Raw genomic sequence first — 17,436 nt, 5'->3', positions numbered from 1 at the left:
TTTGTTTGAATTACTGAATTCATAGCAGCTCTTTTGGTTTTGTATTTTTATCTTTCACTAGATAGTAAAAGTGTATCTACTGCTATGTGACTTTGTTGGGTTTTTTTCTTTTTTAACTTTAAAGGTCTTTCTCATTAGTTTGGCAACTATTGGTCTGTCAATTTATAGCTTAAAATAGAACCAGACTGTCAAGTGTTTCCACTCAAGCACTATCAGTTACTAGCTGCATGAGCCTGGCAGTCACTTACCTGTCTGTGCCTTAGCTATAGGAGGAAGGGACCGTGGCCATTGCCTCCAGACCCTTATGGTCTTCTTCCTCATATCTTCATGTTTTTAGCACCTAGCTTCCTGGCATTGGCATTCACACTTTATTCTTGTAATTCTTGGTGATTTCACGATGCACTCAGACGATTTTTTCCAGAATTCTGACTTCTTAATTCCTTGATTTCCTCTCCCACAAATGTTTTGTCTTCTACCCTACCTGAGTTATCCATTCTGTGGACATACCCTAGACCTGTCTTCAATAACTGTACCCTCTCCATAATCTTATTTTCAAGCATCCTTCTTTCTAACTGCCTCTTATCATCGCTCTGGTACCCTTGCTCCAGTTATTGAGCCTCAACATTGATTCTGTTGCCTTCTCAGAGTCCTTCACCTTCCTGATGTTCTCTTCTGTCCCTTCTCTGCTTAGATTCAGTGGCCCATCATAATGATCACTCCCTAGCACATGCCTTCACTTCCTTGATCCTTTCTTCTTGGCACAGTTCTAACTGGGGAAATCCAACTCTGCTGGAACCAGGCTGTTGAACATCATTGGGGGAAAAATACAGTCACCTTGACTTTTTCCCTTTTAGGTCTATTGCAAATAGACCATTTGTGTATCTGGCAATCCTCCTGTAAGTTCTAGAGTTCTCCAGTTGTCCTAGATGACAGTTTTACACCTTTTCTCATTTCATACTTCCTCTTCCAACACCTTGCTCTCATCTGATGACTTTGTTTGTTCAAAGGACTCATGTACTTTGGATAAACTCCCTTGACTGTGGATAGACTGTCCAGACTCTTAAGACCAATCTTTCTGCTTGTCTACTTTATCCGATCCCCTTTGCCTACAAGTGGACGTTATTCCAATAATTCTCTCTTTTCTTACTAGCATCAACTTTTCCCGTTCTACTGGATCATTTTTATCAGTGTAAAAATTTGCTGTAATATCTCCCATTTGAAAGATGAAACCAAACTCCCTGATTCTGCAGCCCCCTCCAACAGGGTCTCGTTTTCTGTTCCCCTTTATAAGTACTTTTTAAAGGGTGGCCTATTCTTTTCCCCTTTTCTTCACTTTTAAGAGTTGTTTTTTTTTTTTTTAATGTTTATTTTTGAGAGAGACAGAGACAGAGTGTGAGCAGGAGGGGCAGAGAGAGAGGGAGACACAGAGTCAGAGGCAGGCTCCAGGCTCCGAGCTGTCAGCACAGAGCCCAATGTGGGGCTCGAACTCATGGACCGTGAGATCATGACCTGAGCTGAAGTCAGGTGCCCAACTGACTGAGCCACCCATGTGCCCCATCTCCTTTTCTTCACTTTTAAAAAACTTTTTCTAATCAGGCTTTTTTCCTCACCGCTCTACCAAAGTCTCTATTGTCACCTTCATGTTACTATACTCAGCAGTTAGTTTTCAGTCCTCATCTTAGCTGAATTTTTAGCCACAGTTGACACAGATGAGCACTGTTTTTTCTCCCAAATTAATTTTGCTAGGATATTTCATGTATACATAAAGGTATAAAACATATACCACTTAAAAAATGATTAAAAAAATTATATACAGTCACCACCCTGGTTAAGAAACAATATTGTTAGCTTCTCAGAAAACACCTATTTATCTCTCCACATCACCTCCTTGCCCCATGAACTAACCATTCCTGACTTTTCGATAGTCATTTCCTTGATTTTCTGTATAGCTTTCCCACCTGTATATGCTTTCATAAACAATTTGACATTGCCTATAACTTCATAGAAAGGGAAACAAACTGAATTCTGTGATTGACTTCTTTCTGTCCAGCATTGTTTGGGATAAGTTCATGTTGCTGCATATAGCTATGTTTGCTCATTTTAATAGCTACATAGTTTCCATTATGAATGTACTACAATTTACCCGTCTACTTTTGCAGGACATTGGAGGTCTTTTCATTTGTTGGCATCCACCTGCAGTGTCGCTGTGAGCATTTTTGTACATGCCTCCTGGGGTGTATATCCAGGAGTTACTGTAGGCTAGGATATGATCTAGTAAATGGTTATATATATCTGTTTACACTTTGACCAGCAGTGTATGAAAAGTTCCTGGTGCCCTGTATCCTCAACAGCATTTGTCATTGTCACATACTTTTTCTGACATGAAATACTACTTCTCATTTGATTTGTAGATCATTACTTTCTCTTGGTTCTTCTAGCCACACCACCCTCTCCTCAGTTATGTTTGTTTTTCCCCACCTTCCTGGTTTCTGAATATTTAAGTGTCCCAGCGTACAGTCCTCAGACTATTTCGTCTCTTCATTTATACCCCCTCTTTAGGCAACCTCATCTAGTCCCTTGTCATGAAATATATGTATCTCTACTACCAGCCCTGACCACAGACCCAGATATCCGAAGTCCTCTTTGGTGTCTCCATGGGGAAGTCTAAGAGACACCTCAAACTTAAGATGTCTAAAACTCAAATTCCTGTCCTAAACCCTGCTTCTGATCTCCTCTTGACATAGTTATCCCCATCCCAGTCGTTGGGAACTCTGTCCCTCTATGTACTCAAATCAAACACCTTCACCCTTGAGTCCTCTTTTTCTTTGACTCTGATCCGGACCATCAGCAAATCCTGTCTGTTTTACTCTCAAAGTATGTCCAGAATTGAGCTATTTCTTTAACTCCTTCACTGCTGTGTTCCTGACCTAACCTATCATCATCTCTCACCCTGATTATTGCAGTTGTCTCTCCTATCTGGTCTTCCTATTTCTGCCCTTGTCCCCAGTGTCTGTTTTCGACAAAGCTGCGGGTCTTTCTTTCTTTCTTTCTTTCTTTCTTTCTTTCTTTCTTTCTTTCTTTCTTTCTTTTTCCATTTCTTTTCTTTTTCTTAACTTTTTATCTGGAAATAATTACAGATTTCACAGAAAGTTGCAGAGATAGCACAGAGAGGTTGCATGTACCCTTCACCCAATTTCTTGCAGGTTACATCTTATGTGACTAAGTACACTATTAAAACCAAAAAACTGATATTGATACAACTTGTATTTGTTTTATGGCATTTTTATCACATGTGTTGATTTGTGTAACCAGCCTCACAATCAGGTTGCAGAACTATTTCACCACCACCAAGATCTCTTCTCGTGTTGCTCCTTTGTAGCCACACCTACCCTCTCAGCCATTCCCAAGCCCTGCAAACCATGTATTTTTCTCCATCTCTATGATTTTGTCATTTCAAGGATTTTATTTCTTCACTTATTTATTCAAAAAAATTTTTTAAACGTTTATTTGGTTTTGAGAGACAGAGACAGAGTGCAAGTGAGGGAGGAGCAGAGAGAGAGAGGGAGACACAGAATCTGAAGCAGGCTCCAGGCTCTGAGCTGTCTGCACAGAGCCTGACGTGGGGGCTCGAATTCAGGAAGCGCGAGATCATGACCTGAGCTGAAGTTGGACGCTTAACCGACTGAGCCACCCAAGCACCCCTCAAGAATTTTAAATAAATGAGTTATACTGTATATGATCTTTTGAGAGCCTCACCACCCCGTCCTCCCCCAGCATAATTCCATTGTGGTCCATCCAAGTTGTGGTGTGTGTCAGTAGTTAATTCCTTTTTACTGTGGAGTACTGTTCTGTGGTATGGGTGAGCCAGAGTTTGTTGAGCTATGCACCTGTTGTAGGATACCTTGTTTGCTTTGGGCAAACAAATAAAGCTGCTGCAAACAATCTTGTGTAGGTTTTTGTGAGAAGTTCACAAAAATATAAATTTTTATTAGGTTGGCCAGCAACTTTCCTTTGTTGTAATGTTTTGTCAAGTTTTGGCTGTAACGTTATGCTGGCCTTATAAAGTAAGTTGGGAAGTATCCCCTCTTTTTCTGTTCCTTGGGAGAGTTTGTATAAGATTGATGTTTCTTAAATGTTCGGAAGAATTTATTAGCAAAGCCTTTTGGTCATGTGGTTGTCTTTGTGGGAAGGTTTTCAGTTATGGGTCTAATTTTCTTAATAGGCAAGGGACTATCATCTTCATGTCAGAATTTTGGTAAATTGTATTTTTCTAGGAACTTGTCCATTTTATCCAAATTTAGAAATAGTTTATAAGATCTTATTTTTTAATTGTCTGCAATATCTGTAGTGATGTCCGCTTGTATGCATTTTATGCTTCCTTTTTTTTCCTGATCACTGTCATTAGAGGTTTATCAGTTTTATGAGTCTTTTCCAAAAAATCAACTTTGGCTTTGTTGATCATCATCTGGTATATGCTTATATTCCAGTTCATTGATCTGTATTCTTATCCTTTGTTTTTCCTCACCACCTTCTTTGGGTTTAATTTGCTGCTGTTTTTTGGTTTGTTTGTTTGTTTAACTTTTTAGATCACTGAATACATTATTGCTCTCTTTTGGCCTCTTATTTTATCATGCATGCTATTAAGGCTGTAAATTTTTTGTTTTAAACCCAGATTTATATGCATTCCACTCTTTTGACATGAGTATTTTCATTCTCACTCAAACTATTTTTTATTTTTCCTTATTATCAGCTTTTTGACACAGGAGCCATTTAGATAGCATTGCTTCATTTCTAGAAAAATGAGGATTTTCGAGTTACCTCTTTATTGCCTATTGAGTGATCTGAGAACATGCTTTGTATGGTTTCTGTCCTTGGATATTTCTTGAATCTTATTTTATGGCCCTGTACATGGTTTTTTGTAAGTGATTCATACTCTGAAAAAGTATGTACATTCTACAGTTGGTGGTCAGAATGTTCTTTACATGTCAGGTCACATTTGTTTATTGTGTTGTTCACATCTTTTATACCTGGACTGTAGTTTTTTGTTTTCTTCCTCTCTCTAGTGGATGGTCTATTTCTGCCTATAGGTCTGCCAGCTTTTAATTTATACTGTATTTTTCATTTATAGAATTTTGGCTCTTTTATATGCAGATTTTCTGCCAGAAATTCTTCTTGTTGTCTTTTTTTTTAATTTTTTTAAAGCATTCTGATCATTCTTTTTAATACAGTGTGTTTTTGAAAGCTCAATCATCTGCGTCCCTTTTGGGTCTGTTCACGTTGTCTGCTCCTTCTCTTGATTTTTAATCACAACATCTTGTCTTCCCATGTACCTAGTTATTATGAGTGCTGGAGACTGTAAAATGAACAGTTGTAGAGAATTTAAAACCTAGAGTAATGGTATCTTGGAGGATTTACATTTGTTTCTGAGAGCTGGCTAGTGGAATTGGCAGTCCTGGATCATTTTAATGCAATCAAGGATTGAGATGATTTGAAGCTGGACTTTTTAGTCCATGTGAGATCCAGACTGTTTCTACTTTATTTACTTCCAGCGTATGACATAGTAGAGGCCCAGACCCCAGTGTGGGGGGGTTCAATAGGTCTTTGCTGGGTGAGCTTCAGTTTTAGACCCCTGAGATCTGAGGGCCTGTTAAAAGTTACTCTGTCCAGTTCTTAGTGGCTTCTTATAGATTTGGTAGATGCCCCTAGGGGAAATGTGGCTTTAGGTGCAGGGTTTCCATTATCTCCCAGATCTTGACTCCACAGTTCGTTAGTGCCCAGGAGTAGATCTTTTTTTCTACACTTTTGTCCAGCTTTTCTAATTGCTCTTGTCAGAAAAGCTTTTTGAATTTACTTTCTCATACTGGGTAGTGGAACATCTTTGTTGTATAAGTTCCTTTGGTGAATTAGTGGCAGCTAGGGTTGTCAACTGTGGCCCTTCCTCATCTTCTACAATCATCCCCTTCTAGGCTACTCTACCCACTTAGGCCTTTATGCTGTTTCTTAGCGTATCCCTATCTTAAGACCTTTATTCTTGCTGTTTTCTTTCCCTGGGACTCTTCCCCATATTGCTGAATAGCTCACTCGTATTTTCTTCAGGTCTTCATCAGAGGGTCACCTTTTTGACCCCATCAGTGATACCTTTTTGACCTTGCTAATGAGCACCACATATGAAATAGCAACACCTCCACCCCCTCAAGCCTCTTATTTTTCTTCATTTTGCTGACGACCATAAGACGTGATTAGTTTCCATCATTATGCGTATAAGCTCTTTGAGACAGTGTTTTGTTTCCATTACCTGTCCAGCACCTAAAGTTGTCCTGCACATAGAAAATGCTTAATATAGGGGCGCCTGGGTGGCGCAGTCGGTTAAGCGTCCGACTTCAGCCAGGTCACGATCTCGCGGTCCGTGAGTTCGAGCCCCGCGTCGGGCTCTGGGCTGATGGCTCAGAGCCTGGAGCCTGTTTCCGGTTCTGTGTCTCCCTCTCTCTCTGCCCCTCACCCGTTCATGCTCTGTCTCTCTCTGTCCCAAAAATAAATAAACGTCGAAAAAAAAAAAAAAAAAAAGAAAATGCTTAATATAATATTTGTTGCTGAGTGAATATAAGAATGAAATTATAATGAAGATAAAAGTACAGACTTCATAGTGTTTGTGAGGATTAAATAAGTTAATACAATTAAGTGAAGCCATTTGCAACTAAAGTAAGTACAATACCAGGCATATGGTAAGCACTCACATAGTATTTCTCAAAATTGTTGCCTCGCAAATGATCACTTCTCATTTCTAGATATGGCAGAGATTGAAAATGACTTGCTTTTTTTTAAAGCACCCCCCCCCCTTTTTTTTTGCTTACATTAATATTATGATTAACCCCAGATTTTATAGCCTTGGGGCTGGGATGGTAGAATGAAGCTTAATCCATGGGACTCTATTCATGTAGCTGGAGGATTTAGAGGATAGATCTGTGCATTTAAACCAGCTTATGATTTCCAGGCAATCAGGATGCAGCTTTTAATGTAACTTAATGAGTGGGAGAGTGATTGAATAGACATCATTCATTTTTAACTTTGATCTCGTAAGGACTCCATTCTGGGAGACTGGCACACTCTCAGTTTTAGGTAATGCAAGTGAAATACAATACTAAGCAGATATAAGCAAATATTATTTTCTGTTGAAGAGAACATCAAGATTTATTGACCTGAGTGGTAAGTATTGACTCAAGCAAATGCTGAAGTCAATGTTTACCGCAAGGGACAGTAAATCTTGATGATCAGAGAATATGTAGTTAATCTCAGAGTTTCATTAGAAGTATCTGGAAATCTTGTGGAATGAATCTCTTGAGTATAACTTTGCTTTTGGAAAAACCCAACAACCATCTTTTAAGTTGAAGACACAGAGTTCTTTAAAGTACTTGGACATATTGATGAGATTTTTTCCTGATTGTTTTTAACTTGGACAGCCGAGTTCCTGCCTTATGTCTGACAGCGTTATGAGCTAGCTTCTTTATCCAAGAAATTGATTGATATCAAGTTCAGTTAGATTTTGTTTATATTGTTTATATTATTTTGCATGATATTGTATATAAGTCTTAATGCACATAGTTTATAAGATAAAAGACAAGGAACAAATATCTTTAACATTTATAGTTTAGCGGAAATACAAGATCTCTATGTATGAAATAGGCAATGACACAAGGCTACGTATGACACTTTATGTTTCTGATATCATAGAAATTATTTTAGAAAGTTGAGAGGAAAGTTGTTGAAAACTTAATGGAAAAGATGAACTGTAAAATTCTTTTTTTTTTAGTTTTAATTTTAATTCCAATTAGTTGATAAACCATTTTTTAGGTATACAGTATAGTGCTTAACAGTTCTGCACATCACCTGGTGCTTGTCACAACAAGGGCACTCCCTAATACCCATTATATATTTAACTCAACCCCTCGCCCCATTCCCCCTCCTTTCTGGTAACCATCAGTTTGTTCTCTTTAAGAGTCTGTTTCTTGCTCTCTCTCTCTCTCTCTCTCTCTCTCTCTCTCTCTCTCTCTCCCCGCTTTGCTTATTTGTTTTGTTCACTAAATTCCACATTTGAGGGACACCTGCATGCCTCAGTCAGTTAAGCATCCGACTGTTGATTTTGACTCAGGTCATGATCTCATGGTTCATGAGGTCGAGCTCTGTGTTGGGCTCTGTGCTGACAGCATGGAGCCTGCTTGGAATTCTCTCTCTTCCTCTCTCTCTCTGCCCCTCCTCTGTTTGTGCTCTCTTACTCTCTCAAAATAAATAAACTTAAAAGAAAAAAAATCCACATATGAATGAAATCATTTGGTATTTATCTTTCTCTGATTGACTTACTTTGCATAATAGTCTCTAGCTCCATCCATGTCATTGTAAATGGCAAGATTTCATTCTTTTTTATGGTTGAATATATATATAACATATACTTATATACACACAATGGAATATTACATATATATAATATAATACACACACACACCACATCTTCTTTATCCATTCATCTACTGATGGACTCTGGGCTGCTTCCATATTTTGTCTGTTGTAAATAATACTGCTATAAACATCAGGGTGTGTGTATCCCTTTGAATTAGTGTTTCTGTATTCTTTGGGTAAATACCTAGTAGTGCAATTGCTGGATCATAGGGTAGGTCTATATTTTTAACTTTTGGAGGAACCTCCATATTTTTCCACAGTGGTTACATTAGTTTGCCTTCTCACCAACAGTGCAAATGTTTCCTTTTTCTCCACATCCTCATCAACACTTGTTTCGTGTGTGTGTGTGTGTGTGTGTGTGTGTGTGTGTGTGTGTGTGTTTAATTAATTTAGAGAGAGTGAGCCAGGGAGAGGGACAGAGGGAGAGAGAGAATCTCAAGCAGGCTACATGCTCAGTGCAGAGCCCAAAGCGAGGCTTGATCTTACAACCCTGGGATCATGACCTGAGCTGAACTCAAGACTTGTACACTCAACTGACTGAGCCACCTGTCTTGTGTTTTTTATTTTAGCCCTTCTGATAGGTGTGAGGTGATATCTCATTATGGTTTTGATTTGCATTTCCCTGATGATGAGTGATGTTGAGCATCTTTTATCTGTATGTTGGCCATCTGTATGTCTTCTTTGGAGAAATGTCTTCTGCCTATTTTATTCTTTTTTTTCTTTTCCTTCCCCCCTCTCCTCCTTTTAAAAATAATCTCTACACCAATGTGAGGCTCAAACTCACAACCCCAATATTGAGTTACACACTCTACCCACTGAATCAACCAGGTGCCCCTGTCCATTTTTAAATTGGATTATTTGTTTTTTGGGTGTTGAGTTATATCAGTTCTTTATATATTTGGGATACTAACCCTTTATTGGATATGTCATTTACAAATATCTTCTCCCATTCCTTAGGCTGCCTTTTAACTTTGTTGATTGTTTTCTTTGCAGTGCAGAAGCTTTTTATTTTGATGTAGTCCCATTAGTTTATTTTGCTTTTGTTTCCCTTGCCTCAGGAGACATATCTAGAAAAAAGTTGCTATGGCCAATGTCAAGGAAGTTACTGCCTATGTTCTCTTCTAGGATTTTTATCGTTTGAGGTCTCATATAGGTCTCTAATCCATTTTGAATGTTTTTGTGTGTATGGTGTAAGAAAGTGCTCCAGTTTCTTTCTTTTGCATGTTACTGTCCATTTGTTGAAGAGACTGTCCTTTTTCCACTGCATATTCTTTCCTGCTTTGTTCAAGATAAATTGACTATATAGTTGTGTGTTTATTTCTGGGTTTTCTATTCTGTTCCATCGATCTGTGTGTCTGTTTTTGTGCCAGTGCCATAGTGTTTTGATAATAAAATTTTGAGTAGGATTTGAATAGGCGGAAAGCTGTTTTAGTGTGAGAAATGATTAGATTTTCCAAAGCATAAGATTTTAATATGTGGGCTTAAAAATTTTCTATAAGTAATACATGTTAAATTACAGATATATTTGAAAAGACACAAATAAAAATAAACCCTACCACCAGAGATAACTACCTTTAACATTTTGATATATATCTTTGTAGACTTTTTTCTCTTCCTGCATATACAGGTGTGAAAAATGCAAAAATATTGTATGAATGAATGCCAATTCATATGAGTAAATGAGAAAATAAATATATAAAAGGATAGTATTAAATTGTTTCCTAAAGATTCATTAGCAATTTTTTGCTATTATAAGCTTATATCTATGGCAATTTAATTGATCAGTGAAAGTACTGTGGTCCTTGTGATTCCTAAGGTTTTCCTTCCTGACCTCATTGTTTTGACTGATAATGAATTTGTTATAATTTTTTTAGGTGCTGGGTCTTCAGCTCTGAAGAGGCCATTTGAAGATGGATTAGGGGATGATAAAGATCCCAATAAGAAGATGAAACGAAACTTAAGGAAAAGTGTGTATTCTTACAGATGTGAACTAGAAAAGATTTGTAGTCTCAGACAAGAAAAAAAAATTTCAAAGTGAAGAATTTGATTGATTTGAATTTGAATTTTAAGAGCATATCTTAACAAAAATTGATGATTGAAGAACTTTCTTTTGTTTTCAAGTTTCATTGCTTAAGATATATTAGTATTGACAAACTAAAATTGATGTATAGATGTAGTAATTCATATCACTTGTATAATGATATTAGCATAATTTAAGTGGCTTTAGAATTACTTATGAAGTGAAATTAATTTGTATATGTGTCTTCAAATTCTTGCTTTTTAAAACCTGGTGAATTTATAGTGATCACTGGGAACCTACACATGCATAGGTTAAAGCAAAATGGTTTAATTTTTGATCTCTCTTTTTTTTTTTTTTTTTTTTAACAGTTCTGGATAGTAAAGCAATAGACCTTATGAATGCACTAATGAGGCTAAATCAGATCAGGCCTGGGCTTCAATATAAGCTCTTATCTCAGTCTGGCCCTGTCCATGCCCCAGTCTTCACAATGTCTGTAGATGTGGATGGTACAACGTATGAAGCCTCAGGGCCATCCAAGAAAACAGCAAAACTTCATGTAGCAGTGAAGGTACAGTATTGCTTTTATTTAGCAGGGCTTTTTTATTATATGTCATAAATAAGGTGCTTATTTTCCTAAAATAACAGTATTTTTAAAGATTTTAATGACAATGACATAGAGACTTTTGTTACCTCTGGATTACAAAACATTTCTTTTTTGGTTATAAAATTAATATGTGTTGATTATATGGAGTTTGGAAAATGCAGAAAAAAGTAAAGACAAAAAATGGGCAGATCACTAATATTTATATGTAGTATGTTGGTTTTATTTACTTCCAATCTTTTTGTTTGCTTTTTTTTTTTTTTAATTTTTTTTGATAGAGAAAGACACAGAGTGCAAGCAGGGGAGGGTCAGAGAGAGAGGGAGATATAGAATCTGAAACAGGCTCTAGGCTCTGAGCTGTCAGCACAGAGCCTGATGCAGGGCTTGAACCCACGAACCGTGAGATCATGACCTGAGCTGAAGTCGGGATGCTTGACCGACCAAGCCACCCAGGCACCCTTGTTTTTTTTGTTTTAACTTGAGCTTACAGTGCGTATGTAATTTTATCCACTGATTTTTTTTTTTCATTTACTGTATTGTCATGTTTTCTCATGTTATTAAAATCCTCACAAATAATTTTTAATGGCTTTATGATATAACATTTGGATGCACTATTATTTGTTTAAACATCTTCCTAGTATTGAATATTTTTTCTTGTTTGCAGATTTTTCCTGTCATAAATAAATTTAATTATTATATTTGCGCATATGGTGCCTTTTCTGTATTCCAGAGTATTTCCATAGGGAATAGGTTCAGGATTGAACCAAGCAATCATGCATGTAGGTTTGTAGAAAGTTCCTAAATACTGGAATTTTTCCATGAGTGCGTTTGCTGTCTCGTAGATTAATGTGAAAATGTCAAAGATCATGTAGACCAAAGATTGGTTTTCACTTAAGAAAAGTTCTGTTATGTAATAGTATGGCATAAGATAGAATTGGTCTGTTTTCATGATCATTCCACTTTGCAAGTATTATTAATGTAGATGTGAACATTATTCCAGATACCAAGGATGTATCAGTGAATAAAACAAAGCCCTTGGCCTCCTGGAGCCTGCATTCTAGTGTGGAAAGAATTGGAGACAGACAACAAATATACCAATGAATAAATTATATGTCAGGTAGTAATAAGCACAATGCAGAAAAATAATAAGCTGTAAAAATATAAAACAATAGATTATTATGTTATGTCTTGTTTACAAAAGGGTACTTTAAGTATGATAAAATAGTAAGAGTTTAAAATGAGGCAGAAAAAGAATTAATGAGAAATGAGGGAAAAAATCCAGGAAGAAAGCTAAAAATACAGTTTAATAACTTAGCTATAATGTATGCTGAGAATGAGTCACAAATTTAGATCTAAGATCTCTAACATCTGACTCAAAAGCTTGTGAAATGTCACTGTCTATGACATAAGAACAGACAGTTGAGTATGAGGGTTACAGTTGATTTAGTATAGAGATCAAGTGGGCATTCTCCTTGAGTAGGTTTTCATTAAAAGGATAGCAGTGATATCCTTTAAAGTTATCTATGATGCAGTGATAGTTTGTGGGTTGTTATAATCACCTTTAATGTAAGCTAGTGGCCTCATAGCAAGTTGCAATTCAGTAAAATATGGGGGAGTAAGAGCAGTGGCTGATTTTGTAATATGACAGGATTTAGAGCTGTTTGTTCTCATAATTACTTTTAACATTTTGGTATGTATTTTTCCAAGCCTTTTTTTTAAACTGCAATTCTAAAATCCAGGAAGCACTGAAAATGAAAAATATTTCTCTACGTTTGATACAAACTCATTTGATGGGAAAACCTGACCTGAATTGATGCAGGAGTACTTTAGTCTTTATTATTTCATTTAATGTGAATATTTTATGTTTCTTTGCACAAACGTGGGGTAGCATCTGAACTTACTGGGGATTTGGAAAATATATAGTAAATATTTTGTATTAGCTTTCTAAACTCCAAAAAACTATGAATTCTCAAAATAATCTGGTCCCAAGGGTTTTAGATAAGGAATGGTAGGACCTACATAATGTGTATATAAAATACATATTTAAAATAAGTACTTTTTTGTTCATCCAAAAAATACGAGTTTTTATAGTTATCACAAAGATTACTCTCCTTTTTAGTGATGGTCTAGTATTTTTTTATTATCAGTGTACTGTAATGTATAATCCTTTTAGATTTAGATGCTTCTAGTTGATTGCTTTATATCTTTTTGAATTAGTCTAATTATCCCTTAAGATATATATTCTAGGGTGCCCAGCTGGCTCTTTTTGTAGAGCACGCGACTCTTGATCTTAGGGTTGTGAGTTTAAGTCCTATGTTGGGTGTAAAGCTTGCATTTAAAAAAAAAAAAAAAGAAAGAAACAAGTAAACATGTGTTCTAGAAATGGAATTTCTGCATCAAGAAGAGGGCACATTTGAATGATCCATTCAGTAAATATGTATTGGGCTTCCTATTATATGTCAGGTATATATTGCCAAATTGCCATCTATATATGGTAAGTTTCAGGTTTTGTTTATTATTTAAAAAAAATTTTTTTAAATGTTTAGTTTTGAGAGTGCATGTGCCTGAGCAGTGGGGAGGGGGGCAGAGCATCCAAAGTGGGCTCCACGCTGTCAGCACAGAGCCCAATGTGGGGCTTGAATCCACACCACAAGATCATGACCTGAGCTGAAGTCAGATGCTTAACCATCTGAGCCACCCAGGCACCCCTCAGATTCTGTTTATAAGAGTTTGAGAGTGTTTGGGGCGCCTGGGTGTCTCAGGCGGTTAAGTGTCCGACTTCAGCTCAGGTCATGATCTTGCAATCTGTGGGTTTGAGCCCTGTGTCAGGCTCTGTGCTGACAGCTCAGAGCCTAGAGCCTGCTTTGGACTTTGTGTCTCCCTCTCTCTCTGCCCCTCCCCCACTTGTGCTCTCTCTCAAACATAAACAGTAAGAAAAAAATTTAAAAAGCAAGAGTTTCAGAGTGTTTTATGTTTTATATCTAACATGTGTTTATGAAAGTAGGTCCCAGTAGATAAAAATTCTTACATTCCTTACTCAGTAGCTTGGTGTAGGGATCTGTACCTGTTAAGACAAATCATATCAGAGAATGAAATCAAAACAAAATAAGAAAAAAAAAACCCATCTTGCCACAGGAGCCTGGCTGCTCAGCCGCAGGCACCCTGAAGTGATGGAAATCAGTTGCCAGTATTTTCTTTACTCTTCTGGCCCTTTTTCTGCTAGTTCCTCACAAAGAACACCTTGAGAGACATAATCAGCTATATTCCATGAAAAGAATCTTAGTCATTGTGGGGAAAAGGTCTGCTAGAGGAGTGAAGGCTCTTTGGAGAGGTTCTTGGAGCCATCATTTCTTCACTATCTGAAGTCACGGATAGGACTTTCTTTTGAGTGGAGAGCCGTAGGGTAGAGTATGTTTCCATTTTACTTTTGTATAGTCTTTGAGGGGATCATCTGTCTCAGCCTCAGCTCCCCTTCCAGGGGAAAAAAGGCATGGTTACACTGGATTTCCCAGTCACCTTATGTCCGGGAATTGTCTTGTGATTTTTCAGCCCAGTTGATGTGTTTATTAGGTTTGATTTGTTTGCTAGACACTTGAAACTTAACTTTTTTTTGGTGTACTAGTTTTTCTGACTTTAATGTTGATTCTAAGCAAATTTTTGTTTTAGATGTCTGAGAGCTCATTACTTTTTTCCTTTTAAAACTCTTGTAGCATATACTAGTTAATACCCTCATGTGTTCATAGAAAAATGATCTAATTTGACATTTTTTTGTTAGTTGGGCTATATTACAAGTACACTGTATCCCTTGAGCTTATCCATCAGTTGTATAAACTATTTATAGTATAGTGAAATATGTTGCTACAATAACAAGGAAATAAATGAATATGGTATGTGAGAAAAGCACAGAGAGAAATGGTGTTAAATAATTCACATTAGACTATTTTAATTATCTATGTTAAGAAAGGCTGCATGTCTTTAGTTTTTATTGGAATAGACCAATCAGATTTATTTGTGAGTCTTGACTTTCGACTTGTAGCTTGTATTAGCTAGTGTTCATTCCAGACTGATAACTATTCTCTTAGGATGAGCTATTTCAGGAGAGGGTATTACAGGACTTAGATAATAGAGAAGACGGTTTCTTTATAAAATAGTGACAAGAATAAGATGTTAACATTCTTGATGTGTAGTACTACCTGAGAACTTCTAGAACATAAGATATTGAAAAGGGGTTCTTGGCTTTCTCCCTGTGATTACAAAGTATTTATGATTTGAAATGTTCAACACAATGCCAAGTTCTTCATATGAATTGGGTGAATCAGTTTCAAGTTTTCATGGTACAGAGTTCTACTTATGTCCATTTTTTATAGTTGTACTATTTTATGTTGGCAGAATCTGTTATAGAAGATGCTATTGTTTATAAAGTTGGGGCTGCCTGGCCTCTCACTTGTCAGGCTATAATAACCATTTTTTGACACACCTCTTAGGTATAGGTATGGATAGGGATCATAAAGAAATACAACATTAAGTTGCTCCGGCAACTTAAAACAATAGTCAAAAGCTGAAATAGATACAGAAATCCTTAGGAACCTATCTCCATATATTTTGATATAAACCTTTAAATTAGTAATTGACAGTGCAACATCAACTGCTTGAAAGAGGGTTATAAAGATGCTAGTGAACATATTGTCTTGTAAACATCTAAAAAGCAGTATAACCTGGAAGGAGATGTTAAAAGCCATGCTTGAATGTGTGTATGCTCACACATACACGCGTGCTCACACACACACACACACACTGTTCAGAAAACTTTATCTTTAAAAAAGATATGAAATGCTGGGCATTGAATGGTAATAGAAGAATGGATATTGGGAGAAGTCATAAAGTAACTAGGCCTTGAGAGACAGGGGTGGAAATACAAACCTAAAACTGTTCCTGGTTCACTTAGTATAGAGAATAAGTCTTTGAATCTGAATCCTTTCAAGTGTTGATTATGGTTTAAGTTGAAAGCAAAGAGGACAATAGTAGAAAGGTTCAGAAAAAATTAACAGGTAAATTGGTTCCAACCTGAAGACTTCTTGATTCCCTTTCTGTGCTAATTCCTCCTAATGGATTGAGTCATAGAATTTAGAGGTCAGCTAATCAGTCTTCCTGTTTTGCAGATTGGAAAATTGAGGACCAGAGGAGAAATACAGGATTAGACTGCCAGGTCTTTTCTTTTCTATCCATTGTACTTCTTACATTATGCTCTTTTACTTTTCCCCTCACCCTCTTGGTTGAATTTGGCCATGCTGTTTCTCTACCTCTTGCCTCCAAACTAAATGAACCAGAAGCAGCCTCAGGTTTGCATTTCTGTCATCCTTTATTTAAACCTAATTACTCTGAGGATGTTTTTCCCATTCTCTGTGGTGAAATTCTAGCAGGTAAATTTTGTTTAACCAAGGATTTGTAGATTTAGACCATCTTGCTCTTCCTGAAAGGTGTTCCATAGATTCAAATGTTGTGGATTTGAAACTTGTTCTCAGTATTTTATCTGTTCTCAGTGGTCTCTGATGTTTGAATAAAACTGAATCTTAATGTAATTTGTACAGGTATTACAAGCAATGGGATACCCAACGGGCTTTGATGCAGATATTGAATGTATGAGTTCCGATGAAAAGTCAGACAATGAAGGCAAAAATGAAACAGTGTCTTCAAACTCAAGCAATAATACTGGAAATTCTACAACTGAAACCTCCAGTACCTTAGAGGTATATTTATATATTTTTTTCCTAAGAAAAAAAGTAGTGTATGTAGATGATAGAAAATTTGAGAGATGTGGAAAAGTGTGAATAAGAAAAAAGCATATACAAATGTATATAGTCCAGAGGCAGCCATTGTTATTATTAATATTTTGGTTTATTTCCATCCAGCCTTTTTCTGGGAGTATTTTTGTGATGGCAATTGTATTTCCATGCAGTTTTACATCTTGGTTTTTTTTTTTTTTTTTTCACTCTCAAAATATCTGTAACGATAACTGTATAATGCACAATACCTAAATGTACCCTCATGTAACTAGCATTTTCTTTTTGCTGGCCACGGAATTTCCTTCCAGTATTTCACAGTTATAATGTATCAGCACTATCAATAATAACTGAAGAAGTGAAAAACCAGAAGATCTGGCAGAGGAAATTTAGGATTATTTGAAGTTTGTGCTGAGCGGTGGGAGGCCGTGGGTCATCATCAAGTCAGTCTAGCCCTGAGGGAGGCATAGCCTGATCTAGTATGTTCCTCAGACTCTGAGTATGTCCTGACCTATGAGCGTATTGCCACAGATAATAGAATGGGACAAAAATCCAAGTACTGGGTATACCCAGCATTTTGGGGA

General features: G+C 36.7%; 1 protein-coding gene across 4 annotated transcripts in view; it reads left to right on the top strand.

Moving 5' to 3' along the window:
• LOC115500147 (spermatid perinuclear RNA binding protein) overlaps positions 1-17,436 on the top strand; it is a 140,874-nt gene that overhangs the window by 106,148 nt on the left and 17,290 nt on the right. For all 4 annotated transcript variants that reach the window (XM_030294510.1, XM_032595675.1, XM_030294508.1 and 1 more), the window contains exons 11-13: positions 10,326-10,418; positions 10,840-11,039; positions 16,661-16,819. In XM_030294510.1, coding sequence (XP_030150370.1) covers positions 10,326-10,418; positions 10,840-11,039; positions 16,661-16,819 — 452 coding nt within the window. The remainder of the gene's footprint in view (positions 1-10,325; positions 10,419-10,839; positions 11,040-16,660; positions 16,820-17,436) is intronic.

The sequence above is a fragment of the Lynx canadensis genome, chromosome D4 (assembly GCF_007474595.2).
Source record: "Lynx canadensis isolate LIC74 chromosome D4, mLynCan4.pri.v2, whole genome shotgun sequence".
Classification (NCBI taxonomy): Eukaryota; Metazoa; Chordata; class Mammalia; order Carnivora; family Felidae; genus Lynx; species Lynx canadensis.
The sequence above is the reverse complement of the archived record's forward strand: the minus strand, read 5'-3'. Positions and strand labels throughout refer to the sequence as shown.